At 37.8% G+C, this 20096-nt stretch overlaps 1 protein-coding gene across 12 annotated transcripts in view; it reads right to left on the reverse strand.

The window, feature by feature from the left end:
* Positions 1-20096, reverse strand: part of PCNX1 (pecanex 1) — a 91811-nt gene that overhangs the window by 63052 nt on the left and 8663 nt on the right. For 9 of the 12 annotated variants that reach the window (XR_013956881.1, XM_080618097.1, XM_080618092.1 and 6 more), the window contains exons 3-6: positions 14141-14246; positions 11010-11055; positions 9999-10088; positions 6739-8436 (exon numbers count right to left, since the gene is read on the reverse strand). Coding sequence is in view for 11 of the 12 variants with exons in the window: in XM_080618097.1 (XP_080474223.1) it covers positions 6739-8436; positions 9999-10088; positions 11010-11055; positions 14141-14246 (1940 nt within the window). In the remaining variant the exon portion in view is untranslated. Of the gene's footprint in view, positions 1-6738; positions 8437-9998; positions 10091-11009; positions 11056-14140; positions 14247-18545; positions 18603-20010; positions 20029-20096 lie in introns of those variants that run through there. The other 3 variants (XM_080618089.1, XM_080618098.1, XM_080618090.1) reach the window with 3 other exon arrangements.

A 20096-nucleotide genomic window follows, 5' to 3' on the forward strand; every position in this document is an offset into this window, starting at 1 on the left:
CAACATTGACGATACTTTGCCAAACCAAATAGCTGAAATTTTGTTCTGTACTGAGTATCTGTATCTCACTTGAGTTCAAAACCCAAGAAAAGCCACAGTCCACATGCATTTATGCATTAATACCACCACTCTCCTCACAGTTTATGCATTTGTAGTTTATTCTCATGTGCCCTAACACTTAAGATACCTGAGTAGAAAGGAGGACTCAGTTTAGTCTACATCTTCAGTTTACAGTTATTAATTACCATGGACTACGTACCATCATAAGACCCACAACTTTCTTTTATTTCTCTGATGGAAAAGCAAAGTATTGGCTTACAGTGTTATAACTTAGTGTGGACATATAACAAAAAAATATCACTAATACCAACTTCTGAAGAATGGAGATGCGAGCAGCAAGAGAAACAATGAAGAACAGAGCTGAAAAAGATATAAAGATAAAAACTTTTGATAGAAAATAGGGCAGAGGGGAACAGCACACAATTTAGGAAGGAAAGCTTGACACACACAAGAAGAGAAAAACAAGGGAAGTAAACCCCAAGAATTCAGTGTTGCGGTTGAACGTATGAAGAAAACAAGTTTGAGGCCAGAGGAATATTTACAATTACATCAAACCGGTCACTATAACAACCCAAAAAGCAAAACACTGTCAAGCAGGGAATAAGCAGGACAATGAAACCATTTGGTCTGAATTCTGAACCAAGCATTTTTTACAAACCAGCTTGACAGACCAATTTCTATACTAATGCCAAAGATAAAACTAGGAAGCCCTGGTTATTCTACTTCACAGTAATTCCCACTTGAATTATTTCACATTTAAAAACCACTAGGTGTTACATGGACTTCTTGAAAATGATGCTGATGGACTTGCTGTCAAAGAGCTAAAGCTATGACCTCACCTGATCTCCTGGGCAATTCAGTCCCTGAATCCAGGGATTTGGCCTTCCATTGCTACTAGTATGTTCATACAGCAGGCAAAAGTTCATAACCTACATAAATCTTTATGAAACTTAACTCTGACTTTGTATTTGGATTATTTCACCTTTAAGGACAAGATGCTTTAATCTTAGAACACACAGCCTTTCCAGTATAAGTGGTATTCTACATATCATACACAGAAAGTCATGTTTGCTTTGAATGGGTTTCTGTTAATTAAAACTCCAAGTGTTAATTAGTAGCCAACTTGGATATATTCTGGAGTTACATTTCAGCTACATTTGGCAGCAATGTGAGCACTTCCATTACAGTTCAGAGAGCTTTAAGAACTATCTCAGCTCTATGAGTAACAGCAAATCCAGGTACAACTACAAAAGGAGCATGAAACAAAGCGGCTTATAAACTTAAGTTAGCAGATGCAGCTTCATTTATACCAAGCATTAAAATTTTTTATTCAACTCCTGTTTGAGGTGAATACTTGACAAATTTATGAACACCACATACTACTAGTCAACAACACTGACCCATTCTTTCCAAACCAAGTAAAAATTGTGAGAAGTAGTTGCACAAACAATACCAATCCAAGCCATTTAAATAACTTACAGCAATGCAAATTTTAAAAGAGTTACCACTGGTTTCTTTGAGAAGCTTGAGAGAATTTAACCAGGGTCAAATTTTACAGAAATTTTATAAAGTTTTACCCAGCAGAAAATGAAACAATTATACAAAGTGTATTTTGCTTAATTTTTAATTTTTGGTATATGCTGTCACACTTTGGACATGCATTTCTATCAAGTACCCTGAATTTCTCTTATGCAGCCCTGCAAAACTTTAGGTAGAGTATCTACTACTCTGTAGGTCACACACTAAAGGAGTGCATTTCCACCAAGTGACAGGAAGCCTCTTACCACCAGTACTTAGAACTTTTGCCAAGCAATTACACACATCCCTGGTTCTCAACAGCCACTGCTGTGAGTTAAACAAAACTTGAGGTTTTTGTTTGTTTGTTCCCCATCACCACCTTTATGGAATCACAAAGTATCAGGAAAATCGTAATTACATTGGTCATAAGTCATCTAATGAAAGCCCCTGGGTTATCCATAAACACTAGAAAGCGGGTAAAACAGCCAGGATAGAGTCCCCATACAAAATACTAAAACTGCATATAGCTTTAGTAAGTAGTGATTAACAATTAAGAGATACATGCAAGATTCACTCCCAGTGTTATTTCACTGTTAGCTCCAGAACTGCAGAACTCCATTTCGGCCTCACACATCACTCCTAATGCTGTTTACATATCTATGTGTTCAATGGCAACACCTCACCTCTACTGAGGTGACAAGATTTCCTAAGTCAGAGGTAATCCCGTAAAACTCAACCTTTGCACACAAAAGCTGTGACAGAACAGCATTATGCTTTCAAAGACAGATACTGGGAAGGACTAACATGAAAATGCTTGAACCAAATGCCATTTATAACACTGATAATTAACATCTAAAAATCAAGTAATGGAATACAGTCTTTTGATTCCAATAAAGAGCCTCATATAGTAAAGAGGCCCTTTCTTCTGGCCAATCTGCTTTATATGATGCAGTTACAGCAGAGCTCCTGCTGAACACATGAACAGAGACAGCAAGCATACACAACACCAGATTACAGTACCTTTATATGTTTTTCAGTTTCTACCATTTCTGAATTCTTGGAGAATTTAATTTCTCATGCAAAACTGTTTGATTTAGCAGTTTGAATGTAAACGGATAAGGTTCCCAGAAAACAAGACCAGAAGCCCCATCTCGCATAACTGTATTAATTCCTACCTGCAGAAAACAAAACTAAAGCCAACAGAAGCATTGAACAGCTCTACAACAGGCAAAACAGTCTTTAAATCCCACGCAACATGAGCATAGTAGGAAAGAAGTGATATGTTTCTAACAGCTGACACAACCATTGGCTGCATAGCAGAGAACAGAGTTGTACTTTTAACTTTGGAGTGGATACTGTCTAATGATTACAGGCAGATATGCTAAGCACAGATGTACAAATACATGCAGACTGAAAAGATTAACAGGTTTCCATGTGCCATATGAAACAAAATTGTAATCCAAGCTCACAAACCCTATTTTGCCTGCCTGTAGAGATGCTGCAGACCACAAACCACAAAGGAACAGTATGAGCTGTTATTTCAACATCACTATGCAATGTACAGAAGAAAAAAAAAAAAAAAGCATTACATTACATGCAGCTTTATTTACAAAAGGCTATGTAATTCAGGATCTTAAAGTCAATAAAGAAATGTTAAATTACAGCAAGCTATAAAAGAAGACTAGCAACTTAAAGAGTGCATCTTTTACATTTAAACAGAACCAGGGAGAACACTTGATTTTTCAGGTCAGCTAGAGTTTTACAAAACATCAGTGTGTCATAAATGGGATTACACTGGGTTTTTTTTAAGTCTTCACTAACAGCAGTCCAGGAATAGCACACATCTGAGAGAAGCCAGGCATAGGAGAGTACCAAGGTAGTATTTCTGAAATACCACTGGACATCTAGGCAAACTTTTAGACATCTAAACAACTTGATTTAACCCGTAACTCACCAATTCACTAGCTACTTATAGAGACTGAGTTACAAAAAAGGGTAACAGTTGTAAGACATCTTCCATTTTTCTGTATACATCCACCACATGTATTTAATAACAGAATTTTCAAGTGCTGTTTGTCTAACAAACTGCAATTTCTATTAAAATGCACAAGTTATCTTGTAAAAAGTGAGTCATCCACCACTTCCTGGCATAGTAAGATACAAGTGAAACTGCTAAGCTGTATCTGCTAAAGGAAAATACGTACAAGTTTGGAGAGCATCCTGCTTTGTAGAAGATTACTAAAGGCCATATCTGTTACAAAACACTTTAGCGGTTAGACAAACAAGTATGAATGTACTTTGCAGTTTACTCCATTAAGATTTAAAAAATTAAGTTACAATTACTGATTCAAGTCCTATTTGAAAAATAGAAACTGAAAGCTGCTACCTAAAAAAAAGAAGCCTGTATTAATAGGAGTCTTTTGGTGCATCTGCTAACTGCTTCAGAAAGTTATCATAAGCAATCACAGAAATAAATATTAATATTAAATAATCCTCTCAGCATGAGGTTGGACAAGACAACTTCTAGAAATCCCATCCAACCAATATCCTCTGATCTTATGAAAATCTGAACCAAGTTTATTCCATTTATAGCATTTGCTATATGTAAACAACTTGTCAATTTTCTCAAATAATTTCTATACACATACACATTCATGATACATATTACACTAAAAACACTCCCAAAAGGTGAGGACAACTCAATAATGAATAAAAAGCAACTTAAAGACTAAAAAAAGCTAAAACATTTCCTCTGATCTCTATTAGTCACAGGTTAGCCCAAAGAAGGACGCTACAATGAAGATATAGCTGGTACAAAACTTGTAACATAAACTATAAATTTGGGGGTAAAAGCCTCCCTCCCTTCCCTCACCCCCTAAAAAACAAAACAACACACAAACAATCAAACCCCCACAAAAGAAAAAACAGTAGAAATGAAGGACAACATGAAGGACTTATTCGGATTTATCATGAACAGATAAATTCAACAGATTACTGGCTCGATGCTAGACATGACTGCCTAAATATTTAAGCAATGCAAAAGAACAGTAATGGTTTTGGTCTGCTTTCAAAAAAGCAGAATGACATTAGTTTCTTATAATCATAAATGAAACATCCTATTCTACTGGTAATAAAAACCATAAGATACAGCAAGTGTTACTAATCATATCATGTCATCAAATCTGGCAAATCTGTATTCAGATTGCTTCTTAAAGTCAGCCTGAAACCCACAGACAAGTAATACTTGGGTCCTTGCCATTTATCAAAAATACTAACAACTTCAAAATGACCATTATGTAAACAAAGTTTGAAGGGGAAACTGAATAGTCCAGCAAGACTGACTGTGAGACTTTACTGCTTAAGCTGCTATAGATTTCTATCTTTAAGACTGCTTTTGAACATGTTAGGGTTGGTCTTTCCCATCATTTCACTCTTTAAAAGAAGAACCAAAGAATTTGGCAATATATAGCATCAATCATGCACCAATTCTTTCAGACTATTGGCAACTGGTGAGCACATATAAAGTCTGACATATTCTGTAAGGTAAAGTAGATTAATCCTCCTTTGAATATAAGGAGAAAATCTTAACAGTTTTAAACTGTAGTAACACAAACCAAAATGAAATTAAATAACTTTAAATCTGCTAAGGAGAGCAGAGTCAAAACAGTTAAGTACATATATCAGACCTTTTATTTGTCAAATTACTCTCAGTAGACATAAAGGGGAGCTATCACTTTAAAGCTTAACAATAGAGTGTATTAAATGTTTAGCTTGCAGAGTTAGTACAAAGAGCAATCTGAACTCTTCCATTACAGCTACTGTAACTCTGTTACTAAAAATAACAGAAAGTACCAATATATGCTTTTTCTTTAAGTGAAGGCATCTAAACAGGCCTGAAATAATTATAAAACAGTCAAATTTGATCAGTAATCAATACACTGAACTTCAGTGTAGCATGCTATTCTTCCCCCCCAGTTAGTTGTACTGATTTTTAGAGTTAGCTCTTATGTCAGTGGGGAAAGAGCTACTGCCCATATCTCATCTCACTGTGAACTGGAATCCTCTCCTTTTAAGATGGAAGAGTCACTACACTTTGCTTAGGCAGTCTAAATAGCAAAGACAGTAAACTCGCTACAAGTACTTCAAAACATCTGTCTTGATCTAAAATAGTTTCATGAAGCATGTGTGTGCTTAGCTAACAAGACCCAGATTATATGGTAGGTATTTCCTCCTCAAACAATCCCAAAAGTCAGAATAAGGTAATTAGCAATATCATATGCTCTGAAAAATAATTTAAAACCACTAATCTTCCATGACACAAAAAGCCTTCTAGTTAAGGCACTCGATATGGCTAACCAAGAAACATAATGGAACATCATAACAAGCAATAAACAAAAAACTATCAAGAGCTCCAAAAATCTGTATTAATACCAGTTACTACAGGTAGGCTTCATACTAACATTACACCAAGCAAAATAATAGTTACAGAAAGTAAGAGAAAACTACATTCCTCTCTCCAGCTCAGGAAGGTTATTGTGTTCTCATAATGAGGACAAAAAAAGAAAACAACCCCAAAGTAAACAACACTGTCTAGCCAACAATGGCAAAGCTAAGCAAAACCAAATCCCTAGGAGAGCTCAGCTCAGTAACTAGACCATCATAAGAATGCACAATTCAAGGCAGCAGGGTAATGGTTTGGGGTTGTTTGGGTCTTCCTGATGCCACCTCAAGCCATGCCAGAGTTCATCTAAGAGGCAGCAGCAATGTCAAACAATCACTTCCATGTTCACAATTTTCTAAACTGCACAGTCTCCCTTTTATTGTTAACTTTTAAGATAGTCCACATAATTTGAAGTTTGAGTAATACCATGGAGCAGGTCTGATCTGATCACAAATAGTAACTTTAAGATACAGCTCTTGTTAACAAAGACTGCCAGTTACAAACCCATAACACCTCTACCTATAGATTTCATAACAGTTTTTGAATTGAACTCCCATATCTGTAGATCTTCCCACAGATTATGAAGGAAATGCTTTGTCATTTTACTAGGCAAGAAGGAAGAAACAGGAAGTTGCCTAAGTATAGCTGCAACTTAAGTCACAGATACCAGACTTATCAACAAAACATGACAAGGTACTTCTAGTAGGTCATTTACTTACCTCCACTTGCTGATTCTTGCTCTTCCCCTTCAGGAAACGTAGCCTGGCTTGGTAAGCTATTCCTAGAACGAGTGACTGACTCTAAGTGTGAAGCCCTTCCCAACAGAGATAGCTCATCTAGCACCTCTCCTTCTTTGGCTTCCAAATCAGATTTTGAAGTGGTTAACTGTTTTATGTTTCCCGGTGCCATTAAACTATTTGGGTCATTTAAACACGCTACAGTACCACTGTCCAGGCTTAATACTCTGGCACGGTTCTTGGCACTGTTTGTGCTAGAAGTCCGACGTGTAGATCGTTTTTTGCTAATTCCTTCAGAGCTTACGTGGGTTTTGTGAGCATTTTCAGGCTCTGTGCCCCCACGTTCTTTAGAAATGTATTTGGTCTTTAGAGCACTGTACTTTCCCTCAGGAGACTGGCATGAATGGGAGGTGGTGCTGGAAGAGCTATCACTGCTGAACTGGTGAGCTGACTGCATACTTGAAGTCCTGCTTAAGTCACTTTGATCACTGGAGTCCTCATCGTGACAAAACACAGCACTGTGAGGTTTAGTACCAGATACACCTCGGAAAGATACATATTCCCTGTGCCGACTTGAATCAAAACTACTAGCCCGCTTTTTTCCTGTCCTTCTCCGGCTAGACTTGTGGGTAGAGGCTGTTCGATGTATTAAGCTAGAAGATTTTGGTCGAACATCTCCCTCTTTTTGTTTTCCACTTGTTTCTTTAGAAGCTCTTGAATCCACTAACACAGCTAGTTTCTCACTCTGCTCATCTCTTTGTTCAGCAGCCTTCCCAGGTGGCCTGTCAGCTTGTGTAGTCAGTTCATTGGCATGTGGGTTCTTATTGGCCTCTTCTGAAGCAGAGGCACCAAGACCTTTCTGATTGTGCATCTCATCAGATGCATTAGAACCCTTTACCTCTTGAACACCACTGATAGTGCTCACTTCCACAGCAGTCCTTTCACTACTAGTCCTTTTGTCAGTAGTAGAACTACTGTCATCCGAGTCAACACCACAGTCCTTTTTCTTACCGTCCTTTTTTTCTTCCCTAGGAGACTCCTCCTCATGCTCTGACAACACACTTTCTATATGTGTTGAGCTCGTATGTTCACTTTTATAGCTACTTATGGTACTGTTAGTGTCACGATCGGTCCCACTGCAGTAGCTTTCTGTTGAACCACTGCTCCTAGTACTCAGGCTTCTCAAACTGTCCACACTTTTGTCTGCTTTCAAGGATTTGCTCTTCCCACTCTTAACCAATGGCTGAGGGCTGCTACTTTTCAGAATGTCATCTAATTGAAAGACTCCCGAAATGCAAGAGTTCTCAGCCAAGGACTCTCTCGATCCAGAAGGGGGCTTGGAAGCTTCTAACTCACTGACAGGATCTAGTCCTCGTTTTTGCTGATAGAGAGGGAAGTCATTTAGTGAAGCATCTGGAAAAGCGACAGCAGAGCTAGAAGTCCTTGGTACACCTCGTGGTCTATGATCCTTCCTATAGGAGTGAGAATGCAGAGTTACAAGCGAAGCTACTTCCGTGTCACATGCACTGGCTTTAGACTGGTCCACAAGCTGGTTGTTCGAGAGGCACACTTTGTCACTGCTGTCTCTTGGCAAATCCTGTCCAGAGGATAATGAAGGTTGGATAGAGACAAACGAGTCATTCGACACCAGACGAAAAAGCTTCCGATCCGTTGCCAAATCTGTTTAAGTACATTTAAAAACACACATGTAAGTTATAAACAGCCAGTTGTAAAGCAGATTTTATATCAGATAGAATAAATAAACTGACAAATCCATTTGCAAGTATTATGCATTACATTACCATTTAAAAGTCTCCCTAGCATCTGAGCAAATCTGATACTTTATGTACATAAAAAAAGAAATCAACACCAGCCTAATCTTAGCAGCTAATAAAAGACAACACCATTCTGACAAGGTCCCAAATTCTCTATTGCTGACGTGTGTCAGAATCTTTTTATGTATCTCAAAGTTTCTTAATTTTATAAGCGTACCCTGCCTTTAGTTTTACTTCCTACATACGATAAACTGTTTGTTCCACAATAACTTTGAAATCACAAAAATACCAACAACAAAAAAAAAAAATATCACCTTTTCTACCAGATATCAACTAAGCTCACAGTTAGCAAAGATGCAGGCACTGGCACAGGTCCAGTGGTATTAGAACAAAACTCCCTATGAAGTTAGTGAATTTCACTACCATTAAAACTAGTGCTGTTAAAACAGATCATGAGGATTTGCTGTTAGATCTTGTCAGAGAGATTGTTTCTGTTATCCATCACAAGTAAAAATGTTCACCTGCAGATAGTACTGAAAGTCAGGCTACTTTCCCTTCTGGTACTGTCACTAAAAACAGAAAATCTGAAGGCCAAGTTAAGTTAGTACAATCACTAAATTTTAGTGGAATGTATTGGCACATGTGTAACTTAAGAGACTTCACAAACAGTTCTGTTACAGAGCTGGAAGTAGTAGAACACTGCTGTCTAATACAGCACCATGGCCACCTGTAATCCTGTATTTTAAACATACTTTCTGCACTGAATAACATAGTAACTGAAAAGAACCCAGCAGTCTATTAGACTGGCCAAAATGAACTATAGTATTCCTAGAATTCACTTTCTGCTAATCAGCAAGTACTCTAAAATCAGCAAACAAAAGAGTTCTCTACAATATTATGCTTCATTTTAGTCTGAATAAACTTTTTCCTGGCAATAAAGATACATGAAAAATGAGACCTGAAACAAAATTGGACAACTGAAGAATACAAACTAGCAGTTTCCTTACATCCTAGCAAAACACAATTACAAAACTCTTATAGCTTGCACATTAGAAGCTTGTAGCTCCAGACACAGAACTCTATGCAGCATCATTTATTTTACAGAAAAGCAAGCCTGACACATTTGGTTATACTGGAAACAAAAGCAAATTAGTCTACACTGAAGTCCATGAACCCCAGGCCACTTTCAGTACGAGCAAGATTGTCTAGGGACATGCAAGCTAGCTATCTTTCAGCAGGAAGGAGGTAGTAAATACTTATTACCTGCTGGAAGATGCCAGAACAATAAACACACAGCCAAAGTATTCAAGCTATGCATCCCAGGAACTTAGAGTAATTAAGAAACAGAACTTCAAGATCCCATTTCCTAGTCTCTATCAACAAATTGCATGAATTTACTTAGCATGTTAAGCAAAGGGGTTTAGGTAACAAGATACCACGTTTAATATGCAGAAGAAGAAATTTTACCTTGTTCTTCACTTCCTTCTTTACATAGGCTAGAACTCTGGCCAAGACTTAAACTGATATCATCAGAGGTCTTGGCAGTGTCAGTATCTCCTGTGAATTTTAAGAAAGAAGAATACTAGTGCTCAAAATATTAACACATACATCTATATGCACCATAGATCTCTCACCTGTCACGAAAAACCGTTCGTTTTGTGTCCTCATCCAAAGGTAAATAACAATTACAAGTAACACAAATTCTCTCATTTGTCAGAGATAAGTATTGCCTATTCTGCTTCTTTTACTTCATACACAAGAAAGTTTTCATTCAACTACACAGATCTTGCATGAAGAACTAGAAAAGTACCTTACACAGAAGCCAGTGGGGTTGCTAATAAAAATTAGGGATACATTGTAATAAAATACTTGCATAGATAAAAAATGGTAACGAAAAATCAGGAAGGTAAAAAGCCCTCACATCTCATTTTCTTCTCTTATTATTAGCTTAATAAATTTGCAAGATAGCAACATTGCTAATTACAAATAATTTATCTTTTCACCTCAGAGAAGTTCATAAGGGTTGTACTGGACAATAATTGTGCTAGATACCAAGCAACCAGAAATAATCAAGTCATGGAAATACAAAACAAGAAGGGTGACTGGTTGCTTAGAACTCAAAATAGCAGGGAAAAGTCCACTCAAACCAGCCCCTTTGCCTGCATTTACAAGCAGAAAACAAAAACAAAAAGCAAAACAAACAAAAAAAACCAACCCACAAACAAACACACCAAAGAAACCAACCCCAAACCCTGTTGTTACATGGAAAGCAAAAGACAGATTCCATGATATTCTCTCCTAGTATTTTAGACACATAATATGCAACAGCAATAAAGATTAATTCCAATTAGTAAACGCTGTACTTAGTTCACAGAAAAGTTTTGAAAACATACAAGGTATTCGGAAACAATGTTGTATAGAACAGTGATCTGAAGTGCTACTTGCAAGATAATTTTAAGAAGTAGACAAAAACCTCACCTTTGATGGTTGCTGCTGTTCCCAGACGAGATAACCCAGATCCAACCTAGAAAGAGTGAGTTATGTAAAAAAGCTGTGAATTTTCATGAATTACCTAATTGTTGTTTCCTATTACTGCAATGCATGCATTTGTTCATACATCTAGCAGAGATTTTCAAAGGCACAAAAGTATCCAACAGGACAGTATTGTGAAATCCTTTCTGACTCAGAACGTTTCCACTGCAAACAGAGACAAGGCATTTAACTATGCACCCAACTATATCACTACATTGTTCTGTTTTATAGCCAGTGCACAGGAGATTTTACTATGCTAATTTTAAAAACAGTTTCTAATCTAGGAATTTTCCTTGAAAATACTTAACGTGAAAACAAACTGCTAGGGTGGTAGTACACTACTAACTGCTGTTGTGAAGCTAAATGTGTAATGCAGTGATCACAGTTACCTAACATGCTTAAAGAAAACACCATGTCTACCTGCTCACACAGTAAACACCAAGCTAAATGCAGAAACTGCTCCCATTGGAAAAGATACATATTTTTTACCAGGGTTAGTTTTCAGGTCTGTCGAACTTGATGAAATAACCAGGTAACCACAGAACCTAGTGTAGTACATAGAAAGTTCCAGCAACACAAACAGGGGATAGGCAGAATGATCCCTGCTGGCAGCTGAATAAACTTAAATCAATTTAACCTCATCATTTTACTGTATCTTATTCCTCCCCCTCATTCCTGCAAATGCAATTTTTCTTTTGAAGACAGTTTCCAAGGACACAGATTACAGTTACCTCAAAGCAAGTAAACTGGTTAGTGGAAAACTGCAGTATTCCTTGATTTATTCTTGGATTTTAGCTACAATCACATTTCTAATTTACATTATCTGCTTTTCAGACACATTCACTGGCCAACTAGCAGGCATGTACCTCCTCGTGTGAAAACTAGCTAGCTGCTTAGGTTTACAGTTTGCTTTTTTATATACATCCTGTAATCTGTATCAGGCTATTTTGCAGACATGCTAAACAGAACTTAGTCTTTCCTTCAGTAATATCCGCAGTACCACCTCTCTCAAAGAGCTCTGAACAGCACACAAAAATGCATGGGTCAATTTAACTCTCAGAAATAAGACAGAACAGTACTCAAAGACAAAATCTGAACCCAAGATACATGAAAATGATGGCAAACTGACTTTTCTGTATTAGGATGCTGCTTTTCGAAAAACTCTAGTTTAAATGACATTAGGGAAAAGAGCATAATTCTACTACTCCTTCTCTGTAAGCACAACAAATTTCAGGTAATCTGAAGATCTGCAGATTTTATTCAGCCATACTACAGAAGAAAAATGGCTTTGCTGCATGTAATGCAAAAAAAAAAAAAAAAGAAAAAAAAATCAACCAGAGCTTATTTAATGCATTTTCTTTACACATACACATTTAGTTAGTAATTTCTCCATGTTCTAACTTCCCCCCCCCCCTTCAGTAACATGCCCTGCTGAATGCTGCAGCTGAATACAAGTGCATCAGCATGGGAAAGCTATCGTACACAAAAAAAGACCCAAACTCAGATGCTTACTGTTCACATGCACTTTTGATGCTACAAATTCAAATCACAAGGTCTAGTGAGCACTTATTTTACCAACATAAACACATTTTAAACAATCTACTTCCTTTCATGGTTGCTTTAACTGTGTTACAGTGTCAGCATCAGAGCACATGGGAAACAATACAAAGCTTCTTCATATACTTTAACATTAAAACTGTTGTAAAAGTATGACTGGAATAGGTTTTCTTTTCAAAGACCAGTAAAAGAAACACAAACTCCAGCCTAGCTCTGTCTTCATACATGGACCATTGCTTTCTATCCCTTTAAACACTACCAAATACCTGCCCTCTTCCAAGGAGAAAATTTCTTAAGAGTATCTGTGCTGCGTAACAGTGCATTATTCAGATAAAACACCAACATTAGCATAACACTGCACTACATTATACACTGCTTGTTCAGGGAGCTAATTAGAAAGATATTATAATACCACATCAAAGATTTCCACGTAACTCAAAAATAGCTTATGTATCTCTGATATGATGCTGCATTGCACATTTTCAACACAACTATTTTGTCTGGCTGGGACAATCAACCTGACCTCCTGAAGAATTAATAAAAGAAAGATGCCATGACTGGGTAAACGTCACAAGCCAAATAGAAGGAACAGCACATCGGCACTATGGAAGTTCAATGCATAAATTTATCAGACATAACAAGGAAACAAAGCAACTTCCCCAGTTAAATTACAAGGCAACTAGAGCATAATGAGTTGCATTAAAACATAACAGAGCCAAGTTCTTCAGCACTTCCATCTGGTGTTCAGCAGCCCTTATTTATTGCTTTATTCTCACCCCTTTTGATGTGTCAAAATTGTGACAATTTTGCAGAGGTCATCCTGAAACAAATAGCTTTAGTCTTTCCATTTCTACCAGGTTATCTTGCTTTGTACTTTCATAAATTAAAAATTTTAACTGCAGAGTCTGAACTGTCTCAAACAATAACTTTCAGAAAGCCATTTAGCATTGCAGGAGGTAATCAGCAATGGATACGTTAACAGAAGACTGCTGAAATACAGTACAACTGCAGTTTGCCAATCAAGCATCTAAATGACAAAGCAAACAAAAGTAAGGGAGGAAAACAAAGTTGGAACATAAGAATGGAGTTTCAGCTTGAGCTGTCTAATTGCTCACTGACACTAAAAGAAAGAGGGAAGCCCACCACAGACGGTCTTAGTACTTATCAGACCATGCTCTGAGCCATTTTGATTTACTAAATCAGAAAAAGGCTAACAGCAAAAGGGAGCTCTTTCTGACAGGACAGTACATTGCCTTATAAAACCCAGCCATTCATAAAATGCAAGATGGGATAAGCAAGAGCCATGAAGCTCAGAGAATGCAATGCAACCTTAATAAAGCAGTTAATAAATACAGAAAGCTAAGCTGTTTATCCTAAGAAAATTTAACAGAAGTAATGCAAGAAATAAAAAAAAAAAAGGCAAAAAAAAAAAAGCAACAACAAACAAACCAGCAAGGATTACTCAATGGGTTGCAAAGCCAGCAGTACTAAAGCAACAACTACAGTATTTTAATTCTTACCTGGTTGTTTGGATCTATCCCAGCATAAGAATTTCGTGAACTACAGCCAACAGGGGGAGTTGCTTCTCGTATGAACTCTGACATCTCAATCCCTCCACCAGGATCACTGACAGAAACATTAAAAAGGAAACATAAAAAGGACATTAACCTACCAGTTAAACTGGATTTTGTCTGTCTACACCGAGTGAGAATTCAGGACAATTTTTAAATACCAGGGGCTCAAATATATCCCAGTATTTCAAATGAATACTGCCCATTTGACACAGGAAGCACAGAGCTGGAGCACCCAGCAGCTGCTGCCTCGTAAAGTCCAGGGTCATCAGCCAATACAAACCATGAAGACTTAGGAGCTGCAAAATATTTGAAATGCTGACATGCAATTCTCTCCATGGGTACTTAATGTACCTTTCAGATCACCTGTCAGATTGCAATACCCAGAAAAATCAATCATCAGAAGGAATACTAAACAGAACTAAGTAATACTTTTAAAGAGAGTATAATTACTACAGATCTTTTCACTAGGCTGGATCTTGAAGCAGAAATAAGGATGGGTTAAAGAAGACTACACACTTTCAGTAAAGGTTATTGGAAAGGCAGAGGTCCTGGTATACTCCATGTATGTTTCCCTTCAGATAACTTACAGTTCCTACCAAGAAATATTTTGAGGTACAATATACATATAATCACATCCTACTAATTCCACCTTTTCAAAAATAGTAATTATTGGTTTGAAAGTATTTTCTAGATCAATATTACCAAACTGAAATTCAATATAATTTAGCTTGTCAAAGACATATTTATGAAACAAAAGCAAGTTGGACCAGTCCATTAGGACAGCAGGGTGTGAAATGAGTTGGGGACATGCAGCCTGACACTCTTAATTGCAAAGAGGGAGATGTTGAGGCACTCTTTTTCCTCTCCCAATACAGTTCAACAGTCTTGAACCAGGAGACTTCTGAACCAAAGTAACTGCAATGTTATTTGAGACTGACCCTCTCAGCTCCTTTTCTAAAATAAGCAATTGCCTCCCAATAATCAATGATACAGAGCTGCAGCAAGACCACTCCAGCACTTTGCTGGACAAAGAACATATGCACAACTCTTCTCCAGCTGGACTAAACTAAAAGATGAAGCTCCTCTGGAAAAGTGGGCAGAAATGGACAGAAGCACTGCAGGACTTAATAGATAGCTAGCCTCACAGAAGATTCTCATGCAAAAAGACCAACACCTAATAATTATTGTAATACAGGGGCTTCAATCTAGGAGACTAAACAAACTGTCTGTAGACTACAAGGCCTGAAGCATCATTCATTCTTCAGCATGTCACGTCAACCTGTTGTCCTATCAGAGATGTAAAGGTAGAGTCTTGGGAACCATTACAGATCATACAAGAGGTCCCTAAACCTTCTTTCATCAGAAGAGATGACCAAAAAAAAAAAAAAAAACCAGTTTGTAGTTAGTTAAAGACTACAGTGAAAAACTCACTTAACCATTCAGCCCAGAAAGCCAACCGTATCCTGGGCTGCATCAAGAGGAACGTGACCAGCAGGTCGAAGGAGGTGATCCTGCCCCTCTACTCTGCTCTCTTGAGACCTCACTTGCAGTATTGTGTGCAGTTCTGGCACCTCCCATATGAAGATAGGCTGAGGAAGTTGGGGCTGTTCAACCTGGAGAAGAGAAGGCTGCGTGGAGAAGTCAGAGCAGCCTTCCAGTATCTGAAGGGGGCCTACAAGGATGCTGGGGATGGACTATTCATCAGGGACTGTAGTGACAGGACAAGGGGTAATGGGTTAAAACTTAAACAGGGGAAGTTTAGATTAGATATAAGGAAGAAATTCCTTACTGAGAGGGTGGTGAGGCACTGGAATGGGTTGCCCAGGGAGGTTGTGAATGCTCCATCCTTGGCGGTGTTCAAGGCCAGGTTGGATGAGGCCTTGGGTAGCATGGTTTAGTGTGGGGTGTCCCTGCCCATGGCAGGGGGGTTGGAACTGGATGATCTTAGGGTCCTTTCCAACCCTAACTATTCTATGAATCTATGAACCAGTAAGTTCGGTGTACATTATTGTAACAACTGAAGATATAACAAACAATGGCTTTCACAGAAAGGCTGAATTCCTTTCCTGTTTGAATAAAAAGTATGTCCCATGAAGCAGAATATTAAGTCAATGCAAGCAAACTCTCATGCACAGAACTGGGTTGTTAGCCCAGTAGTTAGGGTGCAAGAAGGAGGTGATTTTGTCTAGAAGTGAACCAACAGATATAAGCATAAGCAACAATACAACTCAATGCCACCACTCCACTCAAAGCTGCTACATTCCGTGACCATACTCACAAACTTACAGATGAACAAAAGCTAGTAGCAAACAACAAAGTCAGCAGAAACAACAGAAAGCACAGATTTTAGGATTAATCATCATATGCATAAGTATCTGGACTACAACAGCATGTATTCTCCTTTAGGAGCTATTTTCTGCTATTCTTCTAGCCATTCCCTTCTACTGTTAAGTATTACAACCAGTTTCTTACAGTTTGCTGGTTTCATACCTTAGAGCAAGTGCTACAATTTTCAGTTTGCAAGAAAAAAACCTGAAGTTACTATACATATTGAAATAACTGAATAAATTATATCCAGCTCTCTGCAACGGAGACTGCTGTGGAAGAGGTATTCAGAGACTGCACAAACCAAATTAAAACTAGCATTTCTAAAACTAGTCACTGTTCTATCCAAAATTACTACTTCCAGTTGTATTACACAGGTGTGTCAGAGACTAAAGGAAAGTCTGAAGAGGCCATAAGCCTACATAAATTCAAAAGTTTAAAACCTGACTTCGGCTGATTGACTGAATTCCCATATTTGGACTAGAACTTCCACAGAGAGTCTGGAATGAGTAATTGTGATTTCTAGACAAAGCAGTGGAAGAGTTTTGTTTTCTTCTAAACACCTTCTTCTGTCCTTAATTTCCAACTAAACCAGCAGCATAATTAGCCAGGAGGCTGCTCTCAAAACACAGAAGGACCACAACATGTATTGCAAATGCCAGACTGACAGTTACAGTTAAGAGACAGTAAGTTAAGTAAGTTAAGACAGTATTAAGAGAAGTTTTCTTTAAAGCTTGAATCACTAATTACACAGTCAAAAGGGTAAAACAACTTCAAGCTCAAGAACAGGTCTGCCAGTCACAGAAAACTGCAAGAAGAAAAAGCAAGAAGGTAGGGCAAGAATTGTAGAGATTACTTTTTAACAGTAGACTGCACATAACTCAAAGATACAACATTCTTCAGCTGGTAGCTTTATTTTGTAGAAGTACATGTGAAATTCATGTAGCATCATGATTACAGCTCCCCCATGCTGACGGAAACTGGGAATAACAGTGTCACCAGGTTAATGCTTTATAATTCTTGCATCAGTGACTACTATGGTTTGAAGTAAGAAGCCATATTCATATCCCCAAAAGCAAAACTGAGTTCAGGTACCTAAGCATGTTCACTGATACCCAAAGATGACACTTGCACTATTCCTTCTGCTTCTTACATGTGATTAGGAGCCTGTATCCCCATGACTTGTTTTCATGACATCTCACAGAGGCACTACTAACACCATTCTCTTAAGTATGAAAGCAGCAACTGCACTAGAAGCTACAGAAGACAACTCACATTCCCATCTCAAAATTAAGACTAGCTTCTTTTGGAAACACGAACTAGAGAATTTGTTTTATAACAGAGGATGAGAAAAATATAAATAAGCCATTTCTTAAGGATCAGCAGGCTTTTCCTCACTGAAGCATGCCAAACTTCTATGAAACAATTAAAAACCCTGAGTTTGATCCTATTCACAAGCCAATGCGAACCAAAGATAAATGAGTAGCTCATGTAAACCTATACAAATGACAGCACATAAAATACACGAAAGTACCGCTTTGCTGATAAATTCAGGAAGAAAGAAAATCACTTCTCTGAAGCTAAACAGAATGCTGAACAACTTCTGAACAGAAACCAGATTACTTCTCATTCCTTTAAAAATACTAATAACTCGTATCCAAAGTGGTCTCAGGGAGGGCACACATGGTGGGGTGAAAATTCTAGGGCAGCTTTTCACACCATACCATATATATATTATCATATGCTGTAGCCTAAGCTACCAAAACTAATATTCTGATCATGTAAATATTTAAAGGTAGCACATCTGCTTGGAGTTCCCCTATATCCATCTTATGCTATGAGAGCAAAGTTTAAGAAGAAAAAACCTTACATACGCACTTTCTTCCGAGACAGTGGTTTGAACTTACTAAGGTAACAGCTTAATATGAAACACTCACTCTACATCCCCTCTACTGGTTTTAATGTTATCCCAGAGTCCTTGTAAGCTTCCAGGCAAAGATTAGTATATACTGTACATCCCACTTACCAAAAAGTAACTCCGTAATTTCTGCATTGACCTTGTTCCCAGTTCTAGTTAAGAGACCTGAAAGTGGGAACAAGGATCATATAAAAGTTAATGAAACTTAGTTGGCAAGCAGGACACACAGCATCAAACTAACCTCTACTTCTGAGCTCACAAATGCTTATAATGTAGTAACTTGTCCCATGTCAACTGCTCCATAAAGCAAAACAGAACTTCTGAAACATCAAGAAGTAATTCACAATACTAGTAGTAAGAAGTCCCTTGCCAAGTCTTGGCTACCATTTTGGAAGCAAAAGCTACATGGCTAAAAAAAAAAAAAAAACACACACACAAAAAAAACAAACCTGACCACAACACATCCAACGATCACAAGTGAAACATGCATTAGCAAGGTTGCATTGAAACAGAACAGACCACTAGTTTACTTTCATGAGTTTTATTACGCAGAATAAGCATTAACATACATTTAGGCAAGCATTCTGCCAAAATAGCTCAATAGTTTTAGTAAGGTATATGGTGATCTAAATGGAGTCATAATTACAGTCAGCAGGTTCAGTTACCAAGCACAGCATGGAAAAAGGGGCAGGTTATAAAAGATTGATACAAGAAGTTACTGTATAGCAACTTTAACGGAATACAAGACACTAGGGAATTTTGCCAACAGTACCTGAGCTGAGAGAACACAGGGAGCTTAAGACCCATCTCATGAGAAGCTACCCCATATGCACATTGAAGCACTAGTCTGAGCAATTTAAAGAGCATCACTTTAACACTTCCTTTCTTTAAGCATCCTGATAAACAGACTTAAGAGGCTTCTTTCAGCTGCATTTCCTTATCGTACATGCCTCTTTTTTTTCCTTTTCCTTTTTTAAATATACACACAACCTTTTCCAAGTCAGGACAGCATCCTAACTGCCTCACTCTGGTTACTACTACCAGAAACTCACAGACAACAGAAAGGCTGTCTTTAAAAGCTAACAATTCAAGGTTGACTTATTTCATGCAGTCTAACTCTTAAGATAGCCCCAGTTATCTGGAGTCAGGCAGAGTCTTTGATAACAGAGCTTGTAACACATCCATAGTCTGATCAGACTGGTTAGGCTAGCCTTGCTGATGAGTCATCTTTTGCACTTCTTTCTTCAAAGAGTCTGGTCAGAGGAGAAAAAAGCTCCGGGCTTTTTTATGCTGGTGACAGCAAATATCTGTGGAAAAGAATCACGTCCTATTGACAATACTTCAGAATTGTCATTGTCATTACTGAGCTGAGCAGTTCCAGAAATTCCAAATTCACAGGACAGTATTCCCCTGAAGCAAGGCTATGGGTGGTGTCAAGCATTGTATCCAACTCCTGCTTTTGCAAAGCCAAGCAAACCGAGACCCAATCAGACATTGCTTTTAGTGATACAATACTTAGCATGTAGCATGTGGTCTCCAACAGCTAGAGTTTTTTAAAACTATGTCCACTTACTTGTACTGGTTGTGTTCATTAAGTATTTAGTGACCTAATCAGCACACATTTTCCATGCTATTGTTTCAGTGCTTCCAGCATTTTCA

The sequence above is a fragment of the Psittacula echo genome, assembly GCF_963264785.1.
Source record: "Psittacula echo genome assembly, chromosome: 5".
NCBI lineage: Eukaryota > Metazoa > Chordata > Aves > Psittaciformes > Psittacidae > Psittacula > Psittacula echo.